The 18318-nt window shown below is 36.9% G+C and overlaps 1 protein-coding gene across 2 annotated transcripts; it reads right to left on the bottom strand.

Moving 5' to 3' along the window:
• Window positions 1-897: 897 nt before the first annotated feature.
• LOC122009314 (ADP-ribosylation factor 1-like 2) lies at window positions 898-17678 on the bottom strand. Of its 2 annotated transcripts, none has more exons than XM_042565426.1 (6): window positions 17476-17678; window positions 16464-16554; window positions 3356-3471; window positions 2351-2410; window positions 2187-2252; window positions 898-1244 (listed from the first exon to the last, which is right to left on the bottom strand). In XM_042565426.1, the coding sequence occupies exons 1-6, from the start codon at window positions 17530-17532 to the stop codon at window positions 1068-1070; spliced, it is 567 nt and encodes a 188-aa protein (XP_042421360.1). In that variant the 5' UTR covers window positions 17533-17678; the 3' UTR covers window positions 898-1067. The 2 variants fall into 2 exon arrangements, with proteins under 2 accessions (XP_042421360.1, XP_042421361.1); XM_042565427.1 differs by lacking the exon at window positions 17476-17678 and adding an exon at window positions 16845-17387.
• Window positions 17679-18318: the final 640 nt, after the last annotated feature.

The following is an 18318-nucleotide window of genomic DNA, read 5'->3' as shown; positions in this document are numbered from 1 at the left end:
ACCTGATGTCAGTCCGGCCCTCCAGACCGACTGGACTTTTCGCCTAGGGTTACCACCCCCTAGAATTTCCTCCACCTAGGGTTACCACCCCCTTGGATTTTCTCCACCTAGGGTTACCACCTCCTAGGACTTAAGGTTATCACCCCTTAGGGTTTTTCTTTACCTAGGGTTACCACCCCCTAAGACCTAAGGTTACCAACCCTTAAGGTTTTTCACCACCTAGGGTTACCACCCCCTAGGACCTAAGATTATCGTATCTTAGGATTTTCTACCTGCTTAACCGCAGTTAGGACTTTCCTGCAAACTCATTCAAGCATATTAGATAACAACATAACTTAATTTGAACTTTTTGACATAATCAAAATATAAATTCAATCGTCGAATACTTTCTGCATCAACACAAACTTTTATACATAGTTCAGTGAAAAGTGGTTTTTTTTTCAATAATTTAATAATTAAACCGAGTTCGCTTTCCAAAAATTATCAAACTAAACCGGCTTATTGAAATTTTAACTTGGATGAGACACAAAACTCGAGTTCGCTTTACCGATTGTCCAGTTTATTTGGCCGACTGGAAACCGGTTTGCGGAATGAACCGCAGCAAGATGCCATCAGTTTACTATCTCGAACCGGCTGCGGTTTGATTAGAGCGACATATTAGCAAAAATGATTACATAAATTGGCTGATTAAGATTTAAAAAGCCATGAAGTTATTTACAATTACGATTTTTATACTAAGAACAAACAACTTCCACCTTGATGTTTATAAATTCGATTGAATCTTTTTACTGAAAAAAAAATTAAAATGGCACTAAAATATATTTCTACATACCAATCAAAGTCAACCAATGAATTATGACAAAAACTCATTTAACATGTGGAATTATTGATATTAAAAATATCAAAATAAAAGAAAACCACAGCTTTCAGCATCATACGAAGCAAATTGTGTATGAATCATCGTCCAACATCCTCAATAAAACCAAGGACACTATACAGAGTAACAATCTTCCGGATCAATTTTTCTTTCTTTAACTTTGTGACCGTAGCAAGGAGCTGCAAACTGATCAAGCCGGATGTCGTCCAGGCACCTGCAACTCCTTCAGGGCTGACACTAGCCAGTCGAGTCCCTCGTACAGACCATCTCCGCTGAGGGCACAAGTTCCCTGTGCGTGCCAAGTTCGCGTCCGCAGATCATGGAGACCCAGCCCTTCGGCCACTTCCATTGGAGCCATTGCGCCTCTCTGAATGAGAAAATGAAGTTAAACCTAAAATGAATCTGACATGCAAATTGCCATATAATCTAATCCATTGAGAAAGTGCATGTAACATGAAAAGATTATCGAGAAGTTATGATGTAACTGGACGAACATAATAAGAAGATTTCACTGAGCTTAAGACACAACAAGAAGCAAAGCCAGGTTGAGGAAAAGCTGTAAGGGTATCTGCTTATCACCATTCACATGACTCTGCCTATGAAATACACTGCAGCAAAAAGGCGAAACCCTCGCCCCCAGGGCCCCCACCGACCGGACCCACGGTCATTGTGAGGGAGGTAAATCGTAGCACCCGATCTAACATGGGACGGACCGGGTGGGATACAGGGATAGGGGATTTATTCCCCCGTTGCCACTGAGTTTCGACCCGGTGGCCTCATTACAGCAACTTCCGCCCCATACCATCTCGGATGACCCGGTGGCCTCGTTGCCTATGAAATACACAAGCATATGGAGAAGGGAAACGAGGATACATTGAGATAGTTAAGATGAAGGTACTAAAATGTTAGAAAGACTCATAAGATATGATCTCTCTTTAAGCCAAGGAAATACTGCCAAAGAGAAAAGAGTTAAGTTAACAGATCATTGCTCGAGAATTGTTAAACGGGCACTTGATGAAGAAGAAATGTTAGCAAGCAGGATAGCTGCCGTAACTTATTTGGCTATTGAGCATCGAATAAGGTAATACAAGTTGTGCCTTTGGTTATTTCGTAAGAGACTTTCATATATTGTTCAAATACAAATTGATTGTATAATCTTCGCACGCTCGAACTCTTTTTTCTCTTATTTGTGCATTTTTCACATGGAGGAATTCCACTCTTTGTCAACGAAAATAAACATGGATGTTGGTAATAGAAACAAGCTGTATAAATTAAGGATGATATGATGGAAATCAGATTTACTGCATACCAAGTCTTGCTTGTTAGCAAATACCAATATAACACTGTTCAACATGAATGGATCTCGGATGATAGTCTGAAAGAAACAATTTATCAGAATTCCAAAAACGAAAAAGGAAAAAGGAAAAGAAGAAGAAGTTATATCATGATATCCTCCATCCATACACTACATACCTGAAATTCCTCTTTGGCTTTTCCAATTCTCTCTCTATCCAAAGAATCGACGACATAGATCTGAAAGCATAAACAACAATAGAATTGTTAGTGATTACTCGATGTAAAGCAAATCTGTGATTCAACAGATGGTTAACATATGAAACAAGAAAAAATCGAAACTAAAGGTTCATTAATCGTAACAAAAATTTGAGAAAGAATCTTGATATCTTGCTAATGTTGATCATTTATGTCAAAATGTCCTCCAAATACCCCTCTCCATTAACAAATGAATAATTTAGGTGGTAATTTAGAAGGGTAAAATAGGTATTTTAGTTTTAAATAAGAAGCATTTTAACAACACAATGAAAACCTTGCTAGGCGTTTTGATATTTAAAAGCTAGTAAACCTTGGGAGCATTTTAAAAAATACCCAATTTATTATGATTCTCCTCCATCTCATACACCTTCACTTGAATTGATTCAGCCACCGGGGTTATGGTGCAACGGCAGGGCATTCAGGTTGTCACCTAAGCACCCGCGGTTCGAGTCCCAGCTATGGCGAATTTGCAAGAATTTAAAGGATGCTAGGCTCCTGGGTTGTCCGCTGCGAGCACTTCCCGATTTACCCTGGTGGCCGGTGGGAAACTTCCGTGGGCCAGCCGGTCACCCTAGGCTCGACGTTACCCAGCATGGTTAATCATTTTTTTCCACTTTAATTGATTCAACTCTTCAAATTAGAATCTATAGTTGCCTTTGAACATGTCCATAAAATTTAACTTATTCCTCTCATTTTATCATCTATTGGATGCACACCAATTGCCATTGGCATTATAATTTAGAATCGTTAGACAATATGCATCTAAAAGGTGGATGATAAGAAGGTACTTTAGCAAGTTGGATCAAACTAGTGTTCCCAACAAGCAAAAGTAGGATCAATTTCAACACTCAAAATTGTCAGATATCTCAATATTGAACACTAACCACTTATAAATACTAAACTAGAACTTGAAGAATGACAAATTACCAGTGCATCAGTGTTGCTAAAGTAGTGCCTCCATAAGGGTCTTAATTTTTCTTGTCCACCGACATCCCACACTGTAAATACTACATTCTTATATTGGACCTTCTCCACATTGAAGCCTGGGAATAGATAAAAAGACGTTTAATATCAACAATGAAATAGAGGACATAAACATTCTCAAAGTATATTTTCTAAATTAAGTATATAGTGAACAAAGAGAAGAAGGATCGTATTAATATCATCACTATGAAGTAGAACAGAGAATAGTAGGAAGACCCAAATATCATAGGCAAATAAATAATACATTAATCCAGTGAAGAGAGCCATATGAAGCAAGAGAGCTTTTACATCAAAGGACAAAGATGTAGCACAAGCAAAGATACAAGTAATAAACTTAGCAGACATATCTATCAACAATATATTGTAATTACTAATATGGTATCAATTTTAACCATAGAAATTTAACAGAAAATAATTTGAGTGATGTGAAGGGCGATATAAGATCCATTTATCTAGCCTAATCTCAGTTAAAATATAAGGTCAAAAAGAAGATGATAAAGAGGAAAGAATAAAAGAAGTTCAAGTTATGAAGCAATACATCGCATAAGTTCAAGAGATAGTTCAAGATGAATAGGAACTTCCACTTAGCATCGATTTATTTACATCTTATGCAGATGGCAAAATGACTTCAAGTAAAACAATTACTTCCCACTAGACACGTATATTCAAAACTGGATAGGACCGAATGGTTCAACCAGTTAAACTAGGAACTGGAAGCGAAGACATTGAAACCATAAAGTTTGATTAGTGGGGACATCCTGGTAGAGCTGTATTTTTGCATGGTTCAACCTGAAAAGTAGGAAATTACCAGTCTGCAACCCAGTTTCATAAACACTTTGATATGTTATAACCGGTTGAGTTGGGGGGGTGGGGGGATCTTCTTGATTGCGCAACAAAAACTTGAAAGCAATGTTAACTCTTTGTGTTTACTTGGTATCCACTTCCTTGAGATGACTAATCCAAGGATCCCCACCACGGTCATAACATCTACTATGAAACTTTTTCTTCTCAGACCAACGCCAAAGGTAGAGAAACCTTACACAGTATACATCTCTCTCCCAAATGAAATAGCTTACAAGGAAGAAGAAGAAGAAGAAGAGAAGATATTACAATTTTGGTACAGCTTCTCCTTCTTTGAGAAGCTTGAGGATGTAGCAAGATGAGAGCTTGAGTACTTGAACTTGAGCACTTGTGAGCAATGTTCGTGAAAAAAAGTGTCTTCAATCGTGTTTGAAACCCTTCGGAAATGAGCTATTTTTCTTGTTGTTTTGTTAATCGCTTAAGATTTTTTTTTTTATCGCTTAAGAATCTCTGATTTATTCGTTGAATAGTCACTTACCCCAAATTGACGGCGGAGATTCATTTATTTGAATCTTAAGCGATTCAAGAAAAGAGCTCAATCGCTTACTGACCTTAAGCGATTAGAGTAATCAATTTGGCGCGTTTTTACACGAACACGACTTCTCCAAATCGCTATTTGGGAACCTTCTATTTTGAATAAAAGATTCCGTAAGTGATTGCTCTAATCGCCTACAGTCTCCAAATCAATTATAGCAATCGATTTGGAAACCTTCTTTTCGAACCGAAGGATTTGTAAGCAATTGATCCAATCGCTTACTATTTCAAAATCAATTATAGCAATCAATTTGGAAACATTCTATTTTAAACAAAAGTTTTCTTAAGCGATTGCTTAATTGCTTAACACTCCCATAAGGGATTAAGGATTTTGGCAAATTGATTGGCACAATGTACCATTTACTGCATTTGTACTGATACCAAGTACCTGATGCCAGACAAACCTCCTATTCTCTGGACTTTGTGCTTGGAGGTTCCTCATCTCCGGGTCTTCAACTACCTAGTATTTGATCTCGCAATCTGCTCGGGTTTTACCATTGCCAAGAATTCCATCCTCGACCTCCTTGGACTTCTTTGCTTTACATCCGGTCTTCTGACCTATAAGGGCTTCTCCTGCCAAGGATCCGGTCCCCGACCTCCTTGGACTTCTCTTGCCTTACATCTGGTCATCCGACCTGCAAGAGCTTCTCTTGCTAAGAATTCGTTCCTCGACCTTCTTGGACTCCTCTTGTCCTGCAAACTTACAACTCATGTTAGATCCAACGTATTAGCCTAAACTTAAAACAATTATCAATCATCAAAACTACTTATTTAGGACATGATTGCACCAACAATCTCAGCCTTTTTGATGTTTGACAATCTATTTAAGTTTAGACTAATTTCCAGCATAACACAAACAATATGTTGCATGAAACTTAAATACAATATTTTCTCCCTCTTTGGCAAATATCAAAAAATAGATACACAAGAGAAGAAAAATAAAGGAAAGACGCGAAGCTCCCCCTTAAGCCGTGCATGCCCAAAGGAACATATGCATATAATCCAGATCTCTACAAGGAAAACAAGAAATGGGTGCCCAACCTAAACAAATGCAAGAAGGATTGGATTATCTCCGCAAGCTCCTCCTTGGCTCACATTATGCCAAGGATGATCGTCTTCGTTAGGGTATGCATCGACAAAGGCAACAAGCGGCAAAGTCGAGCACGGATCCTCTGGACCACAAAGTGTGGTCCAGAGGATGGACCAGCTCACTCATAGGCGGGGTTCTATGGACCCCAACTGTTATACAGGTGGGATCCATAGAATCCACCTATGAACAACTCTTGGTCCAGGAGCGGACTAGGAGTTGTGGTCCAGAGGATCTGGACTGGGCAAGGTCTGCAGAAGCTCATGCTGCGGCGGAGGTTGGGTCTGACACGTCTGAGTCTGAGGATGATGTCCGGGCTCAGCTCCTTCAGTTTGAGAAGATCATGGACATTCAATTTAAGGAGTTACTGTTGGATCGAGATGCACGTGGGGGGGGTGAAGGGTCACTTTAAAAGATTTTCAAAAATTTAGTACGCAGCAGAAAATTAAATCGGAATGAGAACACAAGAAAACACGGGAGGTTTTACTTGGTTTGGAGCCTTCAACGACTCCTACTCCAAGACTCAGGTCCCACGGATCTATCAATGGGTACCTCCGGAAGAGGGAATCGAGTACAAAAGAAGATCGGTGAAGTGCAACATACTACACTTCCCGTTTGCAGAATTTAAGTACAATAAAAATGTTACTGACACTTAGGATCGAAGTGGCTTGTTCGTGTATCAATGTCGGTCAGTCGGCCGCGATCAGAAGTCCTTGGAACAGTCGTAAGGTGCAGTAGAGGAGCAGTTGAAAAATCAAATGGACGCGTAGTAGCTCACATAAGTGTTGTGTCTTGAAGCTTCCTCGAGACTAGTTTATATAGGGCATTGAAGGCACCTTCCATAGCCATTGAAGACGCCTCCAACTTGCGAAAGTTGATCTCGAACAGCACAGCCTTTATCCGCGACTATGTCCAAAGTTTATCCTGCGGAAGGCGTCTTCCATAACCTTGGAAGGCGCCTTCTATGAATAGTACGAATGCGCCTTCCATTAAGCTTAAAGGCGCCTTCGGACATTATTCATCCGAAGGTAATTTTTGCTCCTTTGTCCTGCAAAACAACGTTAGTCCAATAACTAAAAATGATAACCTACAAGACAAATGTTAGCACAATAATAATGAGCAGTATTAATTAATTTCTATCCTCCCAGGACCAGGAACTAATCAAGGTCTCAGATTAAGGATCCGAAATGGACATAACCTGGACCGACGCCTACTATCCCCTTAACCGGGACGTGTCCTCACAAGGTCATTCTCCTCCGGTGACTTAACCAACTTGTCAGATATCTGATCAGCCCGTCGACTTATCTGGACTTCATGCCAGCTATCCGGTCGGCCTGTTGATATAGCTGGACTTCTTGTCAGATATCCGGTCAGCCCGTCGACTTATCTAGACTTCATACCAGCTATCTGATCGGCTCGTTGACCTAGCTAGATTTCTTGTCAGATATCCAATCCGCTCGTCGACCTATCTGGACTTCGTACTGCACACTTAATCAAGTGGTTAGATCACAACAGAACCTAACTTAACTTGTTATTCATCAAAACCTGAGTTAGATCGTTAATATAAATTGCACCAACAATCTCTCCTTTTTTGATGCAATGACAACCTGAATTAAGTTAGCAAAAAAATATACAAAGTAAGCATAAAAAAAATATGAGTAAATTATCTTTTATTGTGGGGTTTAAGTTGTTCTGATTTTTCTTTTGTTTGCTAACTTAATCCTTAACCCTCCCCCTTTGACATTCATCAAAAAGATATGAGTTAATACGTAAGTCAGTGTAACAAAAACTTGTTCAAAAAATAGGCAACAAAAATAAGGTTCAGAGTTATGGGGGATGTACTTAACAAAAAAAACGAAGGTTCGCAAAACACTTGTAATTCTTTTTAAAAACTAACGGTAAAGTTTAAATAGTTATTAAGAAATTTTAAAGAAATAAGTTTTGCAAAAAAAAAAAAAAAAAATCAGGGATGAACCTTTTTCAAGATTTAAACTTTTAAAAGATTAATTTTTGCAAAATTGAAACTTTTTCAAAAATTTTCAAGAAAAAAACTTTTCAAGTTTGTTTAAAAGCAGCTTGCAAAAATTAAAGTAGTCAGTTTTCAAAACCATCAAAATTTTGCAAAACATTGGATATTTCAAAACGTGTCAAGAATGATTTTCAAAATAGAACTTTGAAAAGTATAGGTGTTTTCGAAAAACATCTTTTAGAAATATTTTGAAAAAAAATGTTTTTGAAAAATATAAGTATGTTTAAAATATCTATTCAAAGCAAAATTTTAAAAGTCGTTTTTAAATATCCTCCCCTTGAATCCAACATTATTTCAAATTAATCTAATCAACTATAAATTGTCCTTAACTGTCTAGCCATTAGTTACTAACTAACTATCAAAAGATAGCAATGTTCACTTGGTTAGTCAGGTTAAGTCTTTTTATACCGTTAATGTTTGACTAACCTGGATTACTTAACTTGATCACTATAAATTTGGTATTTAACGCACAGACTTATGTTGATGCACTGATATAAGCATCTTAAGTCCAGGCAATCTGTCTATGCATCTCACCCCTTTCTAAGTTTGACAATACATAAACAAGGTAGCTCTAATGTGTTAGTGAGATGCTCAAGTCCTAAATATATAGGAATATGCTTTCTATGGAGTTGATATAGACTAAGGCTAAAATTGATCTTGAAAATTCTAAATATAAGGAAATTTTGAGAAAAATGTAAGAAAAGAAATTTTACCCTAGAATTTGCAAATTATTTGAAAATAATTTTGAAAATATTAGTCATAGTCTATGAAACACATTACTAATTATCGACGTAAGTTGTTAAATTCACTTTCAGGGAAGGGTTTGGTGAATATGTCAGTTAAGTTTGACTTGGACTCAATGTACTTGAGTTCAATGTCACCTTTAACATGATCCCTGATAAAATGATGTCTAACTTCGATGTGTTTGCTTCTTGAATAATGCACAGGATTTTTTGTTAAATTAATTGACCTAATATTATCAATTAATACTTTTGTATTTGTAAAGTTTAGATTAAAATCTTTTAGAGTATACATCATCTATAATAATTGTGCAATGCATTCTTTTATTGCTATATATTCTGCCTCAGTAGTAGATAAGGCAACACAATGTTGCTTTCTACTAAATCAGCTGACAAGTGATGGACCAAGTAACTAGCATCCACCACTTGTACTCTTACGATCTAGTTTACAGCCAGCATAGTCTGAGTCAGAGTAACCTATAAGTTCAAAGTTGAGTGTTCTAGGATATCAAATCCCTATATTTGATGTTCCTTTTAGATATCTGAAAATTCTTTTTACGTTAGTTAAGTGGGATTCTTTAGCATAGGTTTGGTATCTAGCACACATACTAACCGCAAATAAAATATCAGGTCGACTTGCGATTAAGTATAGAAGACTACCTATCACACTTCTATAGTATTTTAGGTTTACGGGTTTTCCATTTGGGTCATTATCTAAGGTTGTGTTAGTTGTCATTGGTGTTTTTATTTCCTTGGTGTTTTTCATTCCAAATTTTTTAAGTAATTCCTTGATATACTTTTGTTGGTAAACATAATTTCCTTCATTAATTTGTTTAATTTGTAAAGCTAAAAAATAAATTAGTTTATCTACTAAGCTCATTTCAAATTCTTATTCCATTAAGGTTATAAATTCTTGTAAAAATTTTGAATTGGTTGAATAAAAGATTATGTCGTCAACATATACTTGGGCTATAAAGATATCTTGGTTGATTGATTTTACAAATAAAGTTCGATCAATTTGTCCTTGGTTGAATCCTTTGGAAATTAGGTAAGAGATCAACCTTTCACACCAAGCCCTAGGTGCTTGTTTAAGACCATACAAGACTTTCTTAAGTTTAAAGACATGGATAGGATGATCTAGACTTTCAAACTCAGGTGGTTGACCTGCATAAACTTCTTCTTTTATTAGCTCATGTAAAAAGGTAAATTTAACATCCATTTGATAAAGCTTAAATCCTTTATAGGATGCATAGCTAAGTAGCATTCTAATAGACTCAAGTCTAGCTACCGGGGCATATGTTTCATCATAGTCAAGTTCTTCTACTTGACTAAACCCTTTAGCCACTAGTCTAGCCTTGTTTCTGATAATTTTTTCATTTTCACTTAGTTTATTTTTGAATACCCATTTTGTTTCTATTACCTTTTTATTATTAGGTGGTGGTACTAAGTCCCAAACTTCGTTTCTTTCAAACTGGGCTAAATCTTCTTGCATGGCTATGATCCAGTCTGAGTCAAGTAAGGATTCTTCTATCGTTTTGGGTTCGATTTTTGAGATCAAAGATATTTGACTTAAGTTTCTAAAGGATGATCTAGTTTGAACTCTTAGATCTGAGTCACCAATTATTTGGTCAATTGGATGGTTTGGGTTAGCTCTTAACGTTCTAGTAGGTTCATTTACTTGAGGTTGTTCTTCTTCTTCGTATTCGTACTTAGGTTTCACTGGCTCCCCTTGACCTCGAACAAAATCAATTGTTTAGATCTGGATTTGTTCTAAGTTTTGGTTGGTCTCTTCAAATTTTACATTTGAGGTTTCTTCAATTCTTACTTCTTAGTGTGACTTTACTGTTTGACAAGTAACCTACAAAAATTCCATTTTCTACTTTTGAGGTAAACTTTCCTAAGTGTTCTGTTGTGTTTAGTATGTAGGTTGGACATCCAAATACTTTGAAATATTTAATATTAAGTTATTTATTATAATAGAGTTCAAATGAGGTTTTATTATAAGTTTTACTTATTGTGGTTCTATTTTGTATATAGTAGGATATTTTTACCCAAAAATATTTTGATAGTTTATACTCATTTAACATTGTCCTAGAGGCTTCAAGTAGAGTTCTATTCTTTCTTTCTACTATTCTATTTTGTTGGGTGTTTTAGGGCATGAAAATCCGTGATGATGCAGAATTGATTAAAGTTACGATTTATAAATTCACCTCCGTTATCACTTCTTATTCTTTTAATTTTTCTATCTTTTTCATTTTCAATTTATTTGCAAAAATTACTAAAGACTTCAAATGTTTCATCTTTATTTTTTAAGAATTTTACCTAGGTGAATCTAGAGTAATCATATATTATTAACAGGCAATAAAGGCTTCCATTTATTGATTTGATTCCATGGGAGTCAAATAGGTCCAAGTGCAATAGTTCTAATATAGAATTTGTTTGAAGTTGATTAGTTGATTTGTGAGTTGACTTTGCTTGTTTTCCTTGTTAACGGACATTACAAATTGTTGAGTCTAAGTTGGGTAACTTTAGTAAGCCTCTAACTAATCCATTTAATTTACTTAGATTTCTAAAGTTTGTGTCTGACATTCTTCTATGTCATAACCAGGTTTCTTCTTTTTATGTCAAGTGGAACTCAAGTAAGGAAGAAGTTAGATTGATTGCATAGATATTGTCCTTCCTAAACCCTTTTAGTTTTATGATAGGGTTATCTATGTACTGAATCAAGCATTCAAAGGATAGGAACCTAACCTTATATCCAGAATCACATAATTGACTAATGCTAAGAAGATTGTATTTGAGATTTCAACAAGTAATACTTTCTTAATAGTAAAATCAATTTTGAGTTCAATATTACCTATCCCAATTACCTTGAGTATGTCGTTGTTTCAAAGACAACTGTTCCGAAGCTTTTGTATGTTAATTGAGTGAATTTGGTGTGATCCCCGACATGTGTTTGGAACAACCACTATCCAATATCCACTTGGTTTCCTACAATAGGTAGGAGTTAAAAATCAATTTAGATTAAACTTGATTTGGAATTTGAATAGGGTGAATAAGGTAAGTTTAACTTTAAGTTTAAATCTTTAATTTTAGTTTTTAAGTTTAAGTTTAATTTTAAGTTTTAAGTTTACTTTTTTAATTTTTAATTTTAAATATAATTTTGTGAGATGAGTTAAGTTTAATTTCAGGGTTTGGTTTAACTTTGTGTTAGATCCAGGTTTAACTTTGGGTTCAATAAACAAACATTCTTTGGATAAACTTCTGAGCTATGGTGAATCACCTGGACATCTTTAGAGTAACCATGCCTTCGAAGTTTTTCAAATAGTCCTATCAAACTTAGTACAAAACCTTGGCCTAACTAGTTAGGATTCGTAAGGGGTAGCTTCAGTTAGTTCCACTAAATCAAATGCACCAAGTCGAAGCCATATCTTCCTAAACATACATAGACGGAGTTTCTCTAACCTACTATCATCCAAAACTTCACCAGTTCATTTGTCAAGTTAAAATGTTGTCCTTATTTTGACTAGTCCTAATTACCCAGCCGGGTAAGTTATTATTTTGACTAGTCCTAATTACGCATCCAAAACTTCCTAGACATGTATAGACGGAGTTTCCCTAACCTACTATCATCCAAAACTTCACCAGTACATTTGTCAAGTTAAAATGTTGTCCTTATTTTGACTAGTCCTAATTACCCCGCCGGGTAAGTTATTATTTTGGAGGTGCCAACTAATTTGGAACCTCCCCTGAATTGTTGAGTTTGATTTTTAAGTTTTGAGTTTGTGTCAATTACTTTTATAACTATAGTGGACTTGATGGTAATTTAATTTGTTTGATTTTATTTCGTTTTTAAGTTTAGAATTTGAAAGGGAGTCTTGGCGCAACGGTAAAGTTGTTGCTTTGCGACCAAAAGGTGAACCCTAGAAACGGTCTCTTGCAAAAAAAAACAAGGTAAGGCTGCGTACAATGGATCCTTCCCCGGGACCCCACATAGCGGGAGCTTTGTGCACCGGGTTGCCTTTTTTTTAAAAGTTTAGAATTTAGTTTTGAAGATTTGTTTTGGTTTGACTTTAAGGTTTTAGTTGGATTTGATTTTATATAATGAATCTCATTTTTAGGTACATAATATTAGTTGATTCCTACTTGTGTGGTTAGACACACTTTAGAACCCAGGCTTTAGTTTGGATCTTATTTTGATTAACTAATGATATAAAGGATTTGTTGGTTGAATTGGACTTGTATCCGAGTCCGGACTTGTTATACACAGCTCTTTGTGACTCAAGTATCATATTGAGATACTTGGATCTAGTTGTGGATTTTTGTAATAATTCTTTTAGTTCAATTATTTCATTTTTCAGTATGAGATTATCCTCAAGTTTTGCAACAGGAGTTGGGATTTCGGCTTGAATTAGTTCAGTTGTTGAATTTAATTTTAATTGTTCATTAAATTTGTTATTTTCTTTTGTTAGTTCATTTATGCAATTTTCAGAGTTAATTAATTTCTTATTTAAACATGCAATAATTTTAAAAATCTTTTGCTTAAAGTAAAGTATACCTCATCGGAACCTTCGGAAACGAATGCGGACTCGTGGCTCGATTCGGGTTCAAATCCGTCTTCCGATTCGTTCTCCGATTCTGATTCGTAAGCCATCAACACGAGGTAGTTGGTGTGCTGTGGTTCTCTACCATCTGATTCATCTCCGAATGATTCGTCTCACGTCACTTTGAGAGCCTTCCTTTTCTTTAGATTCGGACAGTCGGTTTTGTAGTGCCCCTTCTTGTTGCATCCGAAGCAGGTCACATTCTTGCTATTAGAATTGGAGGTGGAGTTGATCTTTTGCAGGTCCTTTTTGCTGAAATTCTTCTTTCTCCCCGTGAACATCTCTCTTAACAAGTTCACCAAGTGTTCTTCATCCTCTCATACTCAATTTCAGGTTCAGGTCTAGTTCTGGACTTCTCTTTTGATGTCCTTGCAATAAGAGTAATACCTTTCTCGATTTTGACAAAATAGTTCGTCTAATTTTAATTTTAACAAATTCCTCGAAATCTTATAGGCATCCATCCACAATAGATGCCCACAGTGCATTTCAAGGAAATGTATTTAGAGTATACCTTATTAGATCCTGGTTCTCCATCTGGTAGTCGATGGTGTGAAGTTCGTTAAGGATATCTTCTATCCTCGCGTGCAGCTGACTAGCAGTCTCACCTTCCTGCATTTTTATATTAAATAATTTATTTAGATATAAGTCTCTTTTCAGGTGACGTTGAATCACGGTCAAAGTCCATTTTTAGGTATACCTCCATCCGCTTCTTCAAGTACGGGAAGTCATCACCATTGAAGAGAGGAGGACGGACGGTGTTGTATCCTTCGTTTTGGGCCATTTCACAGTTGTAGATAGAAAACTAAAAGAGGTGCCGAGACTTGGTCCTGGATTAGCAGAGTTTGAGATCAAGAAACATAAAAGAACTTGAGAGGTGTTGCACCAACTTCAAGTTAAAATCAAACGAAAAATTATCTGAATAGGTAAAGTTTTACCAATTCAAATAGAATGCGAAAAACAACAAAAAAAAAAAATGATTCCCCTAGCTTGATTGGTGGTTGCACTAATTCAGAGCAGATCTCGCTCTAATACCACTTGTTGGATCGAGATGCACGTGAGAGGGGTGGGTGAATTACGTGTCTTAAAAATTTTTCAAAAATTTAGTACGTAGCAGAAAATTAAAGCGGAATGAGAACTTAAGAAAACACGAGAAGTTTTACTTAGTTCGAAGCCTTCGGCGACTCCTACTCCAATACCCAGGTCCCGCGGACCTATCGATGGGTAATCCACTAAAACCACTTCCAGTACCTCCGGAAGAGGGAATCGAGTAAAAAGAAGATTGGTGAAGTGCAACAGACTGCACTTCCCGTTTGCAGAATCTAAGTACAATAAAAATGTTACCGACACTTAGGATAAAAGTGGCTTGTTCGTGTATCGATGTTGGTCTGCCGGCCGCAATCAGAAGTCCTTGGAACAATCGTAGGGTGCAGCAGCTTCTCAATAGAGTCGTAACAGGAGCCCGGAGCAGTCAGAACCTCAAATGGACGCGTAGTAGCTCGTATAAGTGTTGTGTCTTGAAGCTTCCTCGAGACTAGCTTATATAAGGCATTGAAGGCACCTTCCATAGTCATTAAAGGCGCCTCCAACTTGAGAAAGTTGATCCCGAACAACATGGCCTTTATCCGTGACTTCGTCCAAAGTTTATCCTGCGGAAGGCGCCTTCCATAGCCTTGGAAGGCGCCTTCTATGAACAGTACAAAGACGCCTTCCATTAAGCTTGAAAGCGCCTTCGACAACTGTTCATCCGAAGGTAATTTTTGCTCCTTTGTTATGCAAAACAACGTTAGTCCAATAACCAAAAATGATAACTTGCAAGACAAATGTTAGCACAATAATAATTAGTATTAATTAATTCCTGTCCTCTCAGGACCAGGAACTAGTCTAGGTCTCGGATTAGGGATCCGAAATGGACCTAACCTGAACCGATGCCTACTGTCCCCTTAACCGGGACGCCTCCTCACAAGGTCACTCTCCTCCAGTGACTTTCCTTAACTTACCAACTTGCCAGACATCCGGTCAGCCCGTCGACTTGTCTGGACTTCATGCCAACCATCCGGTCGGCTCGTTGACATAGCTGGACTTCTCGCCAGATATTCGGTCAGCCTGTCAACCTATCTAGACTTCGTACCAGCTATCTGATCAGCCCCTTGACCTAGCTGAATTTCCTGCCAAATATCCGGTCGGTCCGTCGACCTATCTGAACTTCGTACTGCACACTTAATCATGTGGTTAGATCACAACAGAACCTAACTTAACTTACTTGTCATTCATCAAAACCTGAGTTAGATCGTTAGTACAAATTGCACCAACAGTTACGAGTGGAGCGTGATCCAGAGATGACACGGATCTATAGGCAACTTGCTACTCTTACACAGGGTCAGGCTGTCACTTAGACGGGTCTTGTCAACATTTGATCAAATATCGCATCACTGCACGATCTGGTCCGTTCCTAAACTGTCGGTCCACCGATTCGACCTCCTCCTCCGGCTAATGGTGCCTCCGCTGTCGGTGTTGGACTTCAAGAGCAATTGTTCCTTCAACAGATGGTGGTGATTCTGTAGTCGACGACGATGTTATGTAGTTTTTGTATTTGTACGATAGGGACTATTGGATGTATGTGGTTTGTTTGAATACTTTGCTTTCTCTATGACTGTTTCTATGTATATTTTGATTTTATCTATGGATTTTTGGCGGAAGAGTGCACCAGTGTTCCTTTCTTGGTTGATTGCATGTGCTTAGGGGGAGTGTCTCTATTGTGTTTATGCTTCTTGCATTTGTTTAGGGTGGGTACCTTATTGTTTTCCTTGTAGAGATATGGATTATATGCATATGTTCCTTTGGGCATGCATGGCTTAAGGGGGAGCTTCACTTCTTTCCTTTATTTTTCTTCCCTTGTGTATCTATTTTTTAATATTTGCCAAAGAAGGGGAAAATATTGTATTTAAGTTTCATGCAACATATTGTTTATGTTATGCTGGAAATTAATCTAAACTTAAATATTGTCAAACATCAAAACTTTTTATTTGGGGCATGATTGCACCAACATGATAGACTATTAATCACGCCTAACTTCCATCAATATTAATGACACTAACACAGATCTTTTAGTTGTTGATTCTCAGTTAATCATATAAAAAAAAAATGATACCATAAGTTTCAGCAGATTGCCTATTACATATAACAGTGCGTCACTTACCAATAGTTGGGACCGTTGACAAAACTTCTCCAATGTGCAACTTGTACAAAATGGTTGTCTTACCAGCTGCATCCAATCCAAGCATAGCAACCTGCAAGTGTAGATTCAGAAAGTCACAGATATTCTCCATGTCCATTGATCAAATGAACGCAGAAGAAAATAATTGTGTATGATGTTAGATTCCATGTGCAATCAGAACCAACAAAGCAATGCCTAGGGGGTAATGGATGAAATCATTTTACTTATCCAACTTAGGAACTAGGAAATTTTATCATGCTTCAAATTTCAAAAGCACAGTTTTCGTAGTAAATATATCATCTCTTATTTTAGGCACAAGGAGCCATGACACGGCCTAATTTATGAATGCAGTTGATTAATTACCATTACAATCTTCCTCGTTCCTATAAGAGCAGTCTCCTTTCTACTTAATTCAAACCATAAACGACGGTGTTCAGGATACCAAATTGTTATGCTGAAGTCTCCTTGCTACCCTAGCTAGCCAATCAGCTTCTCCATCATCTGCAACTGATCCTCAGCTTCCAGTCCTCCCCACTCTGAACCTTGATATGTTCAACGAGGTTGCAGTAGGATTGTGGGCACCTTCTGGCTCCGTTCAAGATCCCACAAGCTACCAAGTTAATATATCAACATACATCTCAGAACAGGTTCCTCTAAACTGATGGAAAATACGGATAATATCACTCTACGCAAGCTTCTGTGTATTCTTCAAGTAGCTTCAAGCCTACATATATTGCTAAATAATTGGATTTGGCTACGATAGATCATGTGCATTTCTAGGCATTTCCTTTGGCGTTCTCCAAAATCTGTATCGAAAATCTGTTTACTCGTCAGTAAAACATCTTCCAAGTTATCATGTTTCTAATTATCTAGCAGAAAATCGAATCGTGCTAACGCTACCAATCACATAGAACTAAAATAGACTACGCACTCATGGATCATCCTGGACAACGAAAGCTCCGATTTTTAAGATCAAAAGAGACGGAAGAGAGACCCTCATTTCGACGGGACCGAAGAATCTGTCGAAGAGCTTGCGGAAGGCTTGTCCCATGGCACGACTCGCAGCTCTTTTCCTCCCCTTCCTCCTCCTGCAGAGATTCGCGCAGCTCTGAAAGGCTCGATTGGGTAACCGACTGGCGATGGCGAAGAAACCGAAGCAGCCAGCGCGATTCCACTACAGAGGCAAAGGAGAGAGGTGGTGGTGGGACATGGATGGGTGCGTGGTTGACTTCGCCCGAGAGGAGTGGCGGGTCCGCGTTGTGTGCCCTAGACGGCTAGACCGGTCCGGGTTGGAGTTAGCTGACTGTTTTTTTATTTTATTATTATTATTATAATAAAGGTCTCTCAAATTTATTCTTTTTTTAAATTAATTTTATTTAATATATCTGATTTTTTTTTTTTGAAATAACTTATAAAATTATTAAAAACTATAAATTTAAGCCTCTATTCTTTATTAATATAATTATTAACTTTCTCTATTCAACTTACATTTTACGATTTTTGACTATTCTTTTTTGGCATTATTGGTACTTAGCTAACATTATAAGTAATTAAATTGTTAGAAAATTAAAAATAAAAAATTTTAAAATTAGAATAATTTTATTAATCAAATTATATTGCTTTAAAAAATTCATCACTCTAACACGAGTCTTACTTACGCTATCTTATTATACATAAGCAATTAAATTAATTGATATATATTATATCTTTATTTATTCAATCATAAATTTATTTAGAATTGCATATTAAAGAATAGAAATAATTCTTAATGAATTACACATCATCCACTTTGCTTACTGTCTTCCTCGATGGCAGCCACTGGCGCCCACCAACGAGA

This window comes from Zingiber officinale, chromosome 8A, assembly GCF_018446385.1.
Source record: "Zingiber officinale cultivar Zhangliang chromosome 8A, Zo_v1.1, whole genome shotgun sequence".
NCBI lineage: Eukaryota > Viridiplantae > Streptophyta > Magnoliopsida > Zingiberales > Zingiberaceae > Zingiber > Zingiber officinale.
Note: the sequence above shows the minus strand (reverse complement) of the source record. Positions and strands in the feature narration are given on the sequence as shown.

Excerpts from the sequence above, each read along its gene's own strand:
- LOC122009314 (XM_042565426.1), bottom strand. The coding sequence starts at position 17,532 with ATGGGACAAGCCTTCCGCAAGCTCTTCGACAGATTCTTCGGTCCCGTC. Across the intron at positions 2,253-2,350 it reads AAGCCAAAGAGGAATTTCAG|ACTATCATCCGAGATCCATT; the intron begins GTATGTAGTGTA and ends TGTTTCTTTCAG. Across the intron at positions 1,245-2,186 it reads TTGCTAACAAGCAAGACTTG|AGAGGCGCAATGGCTCCAAT; the intron begins GTATGCAGTAAA and ends TTTCTCATTCAG.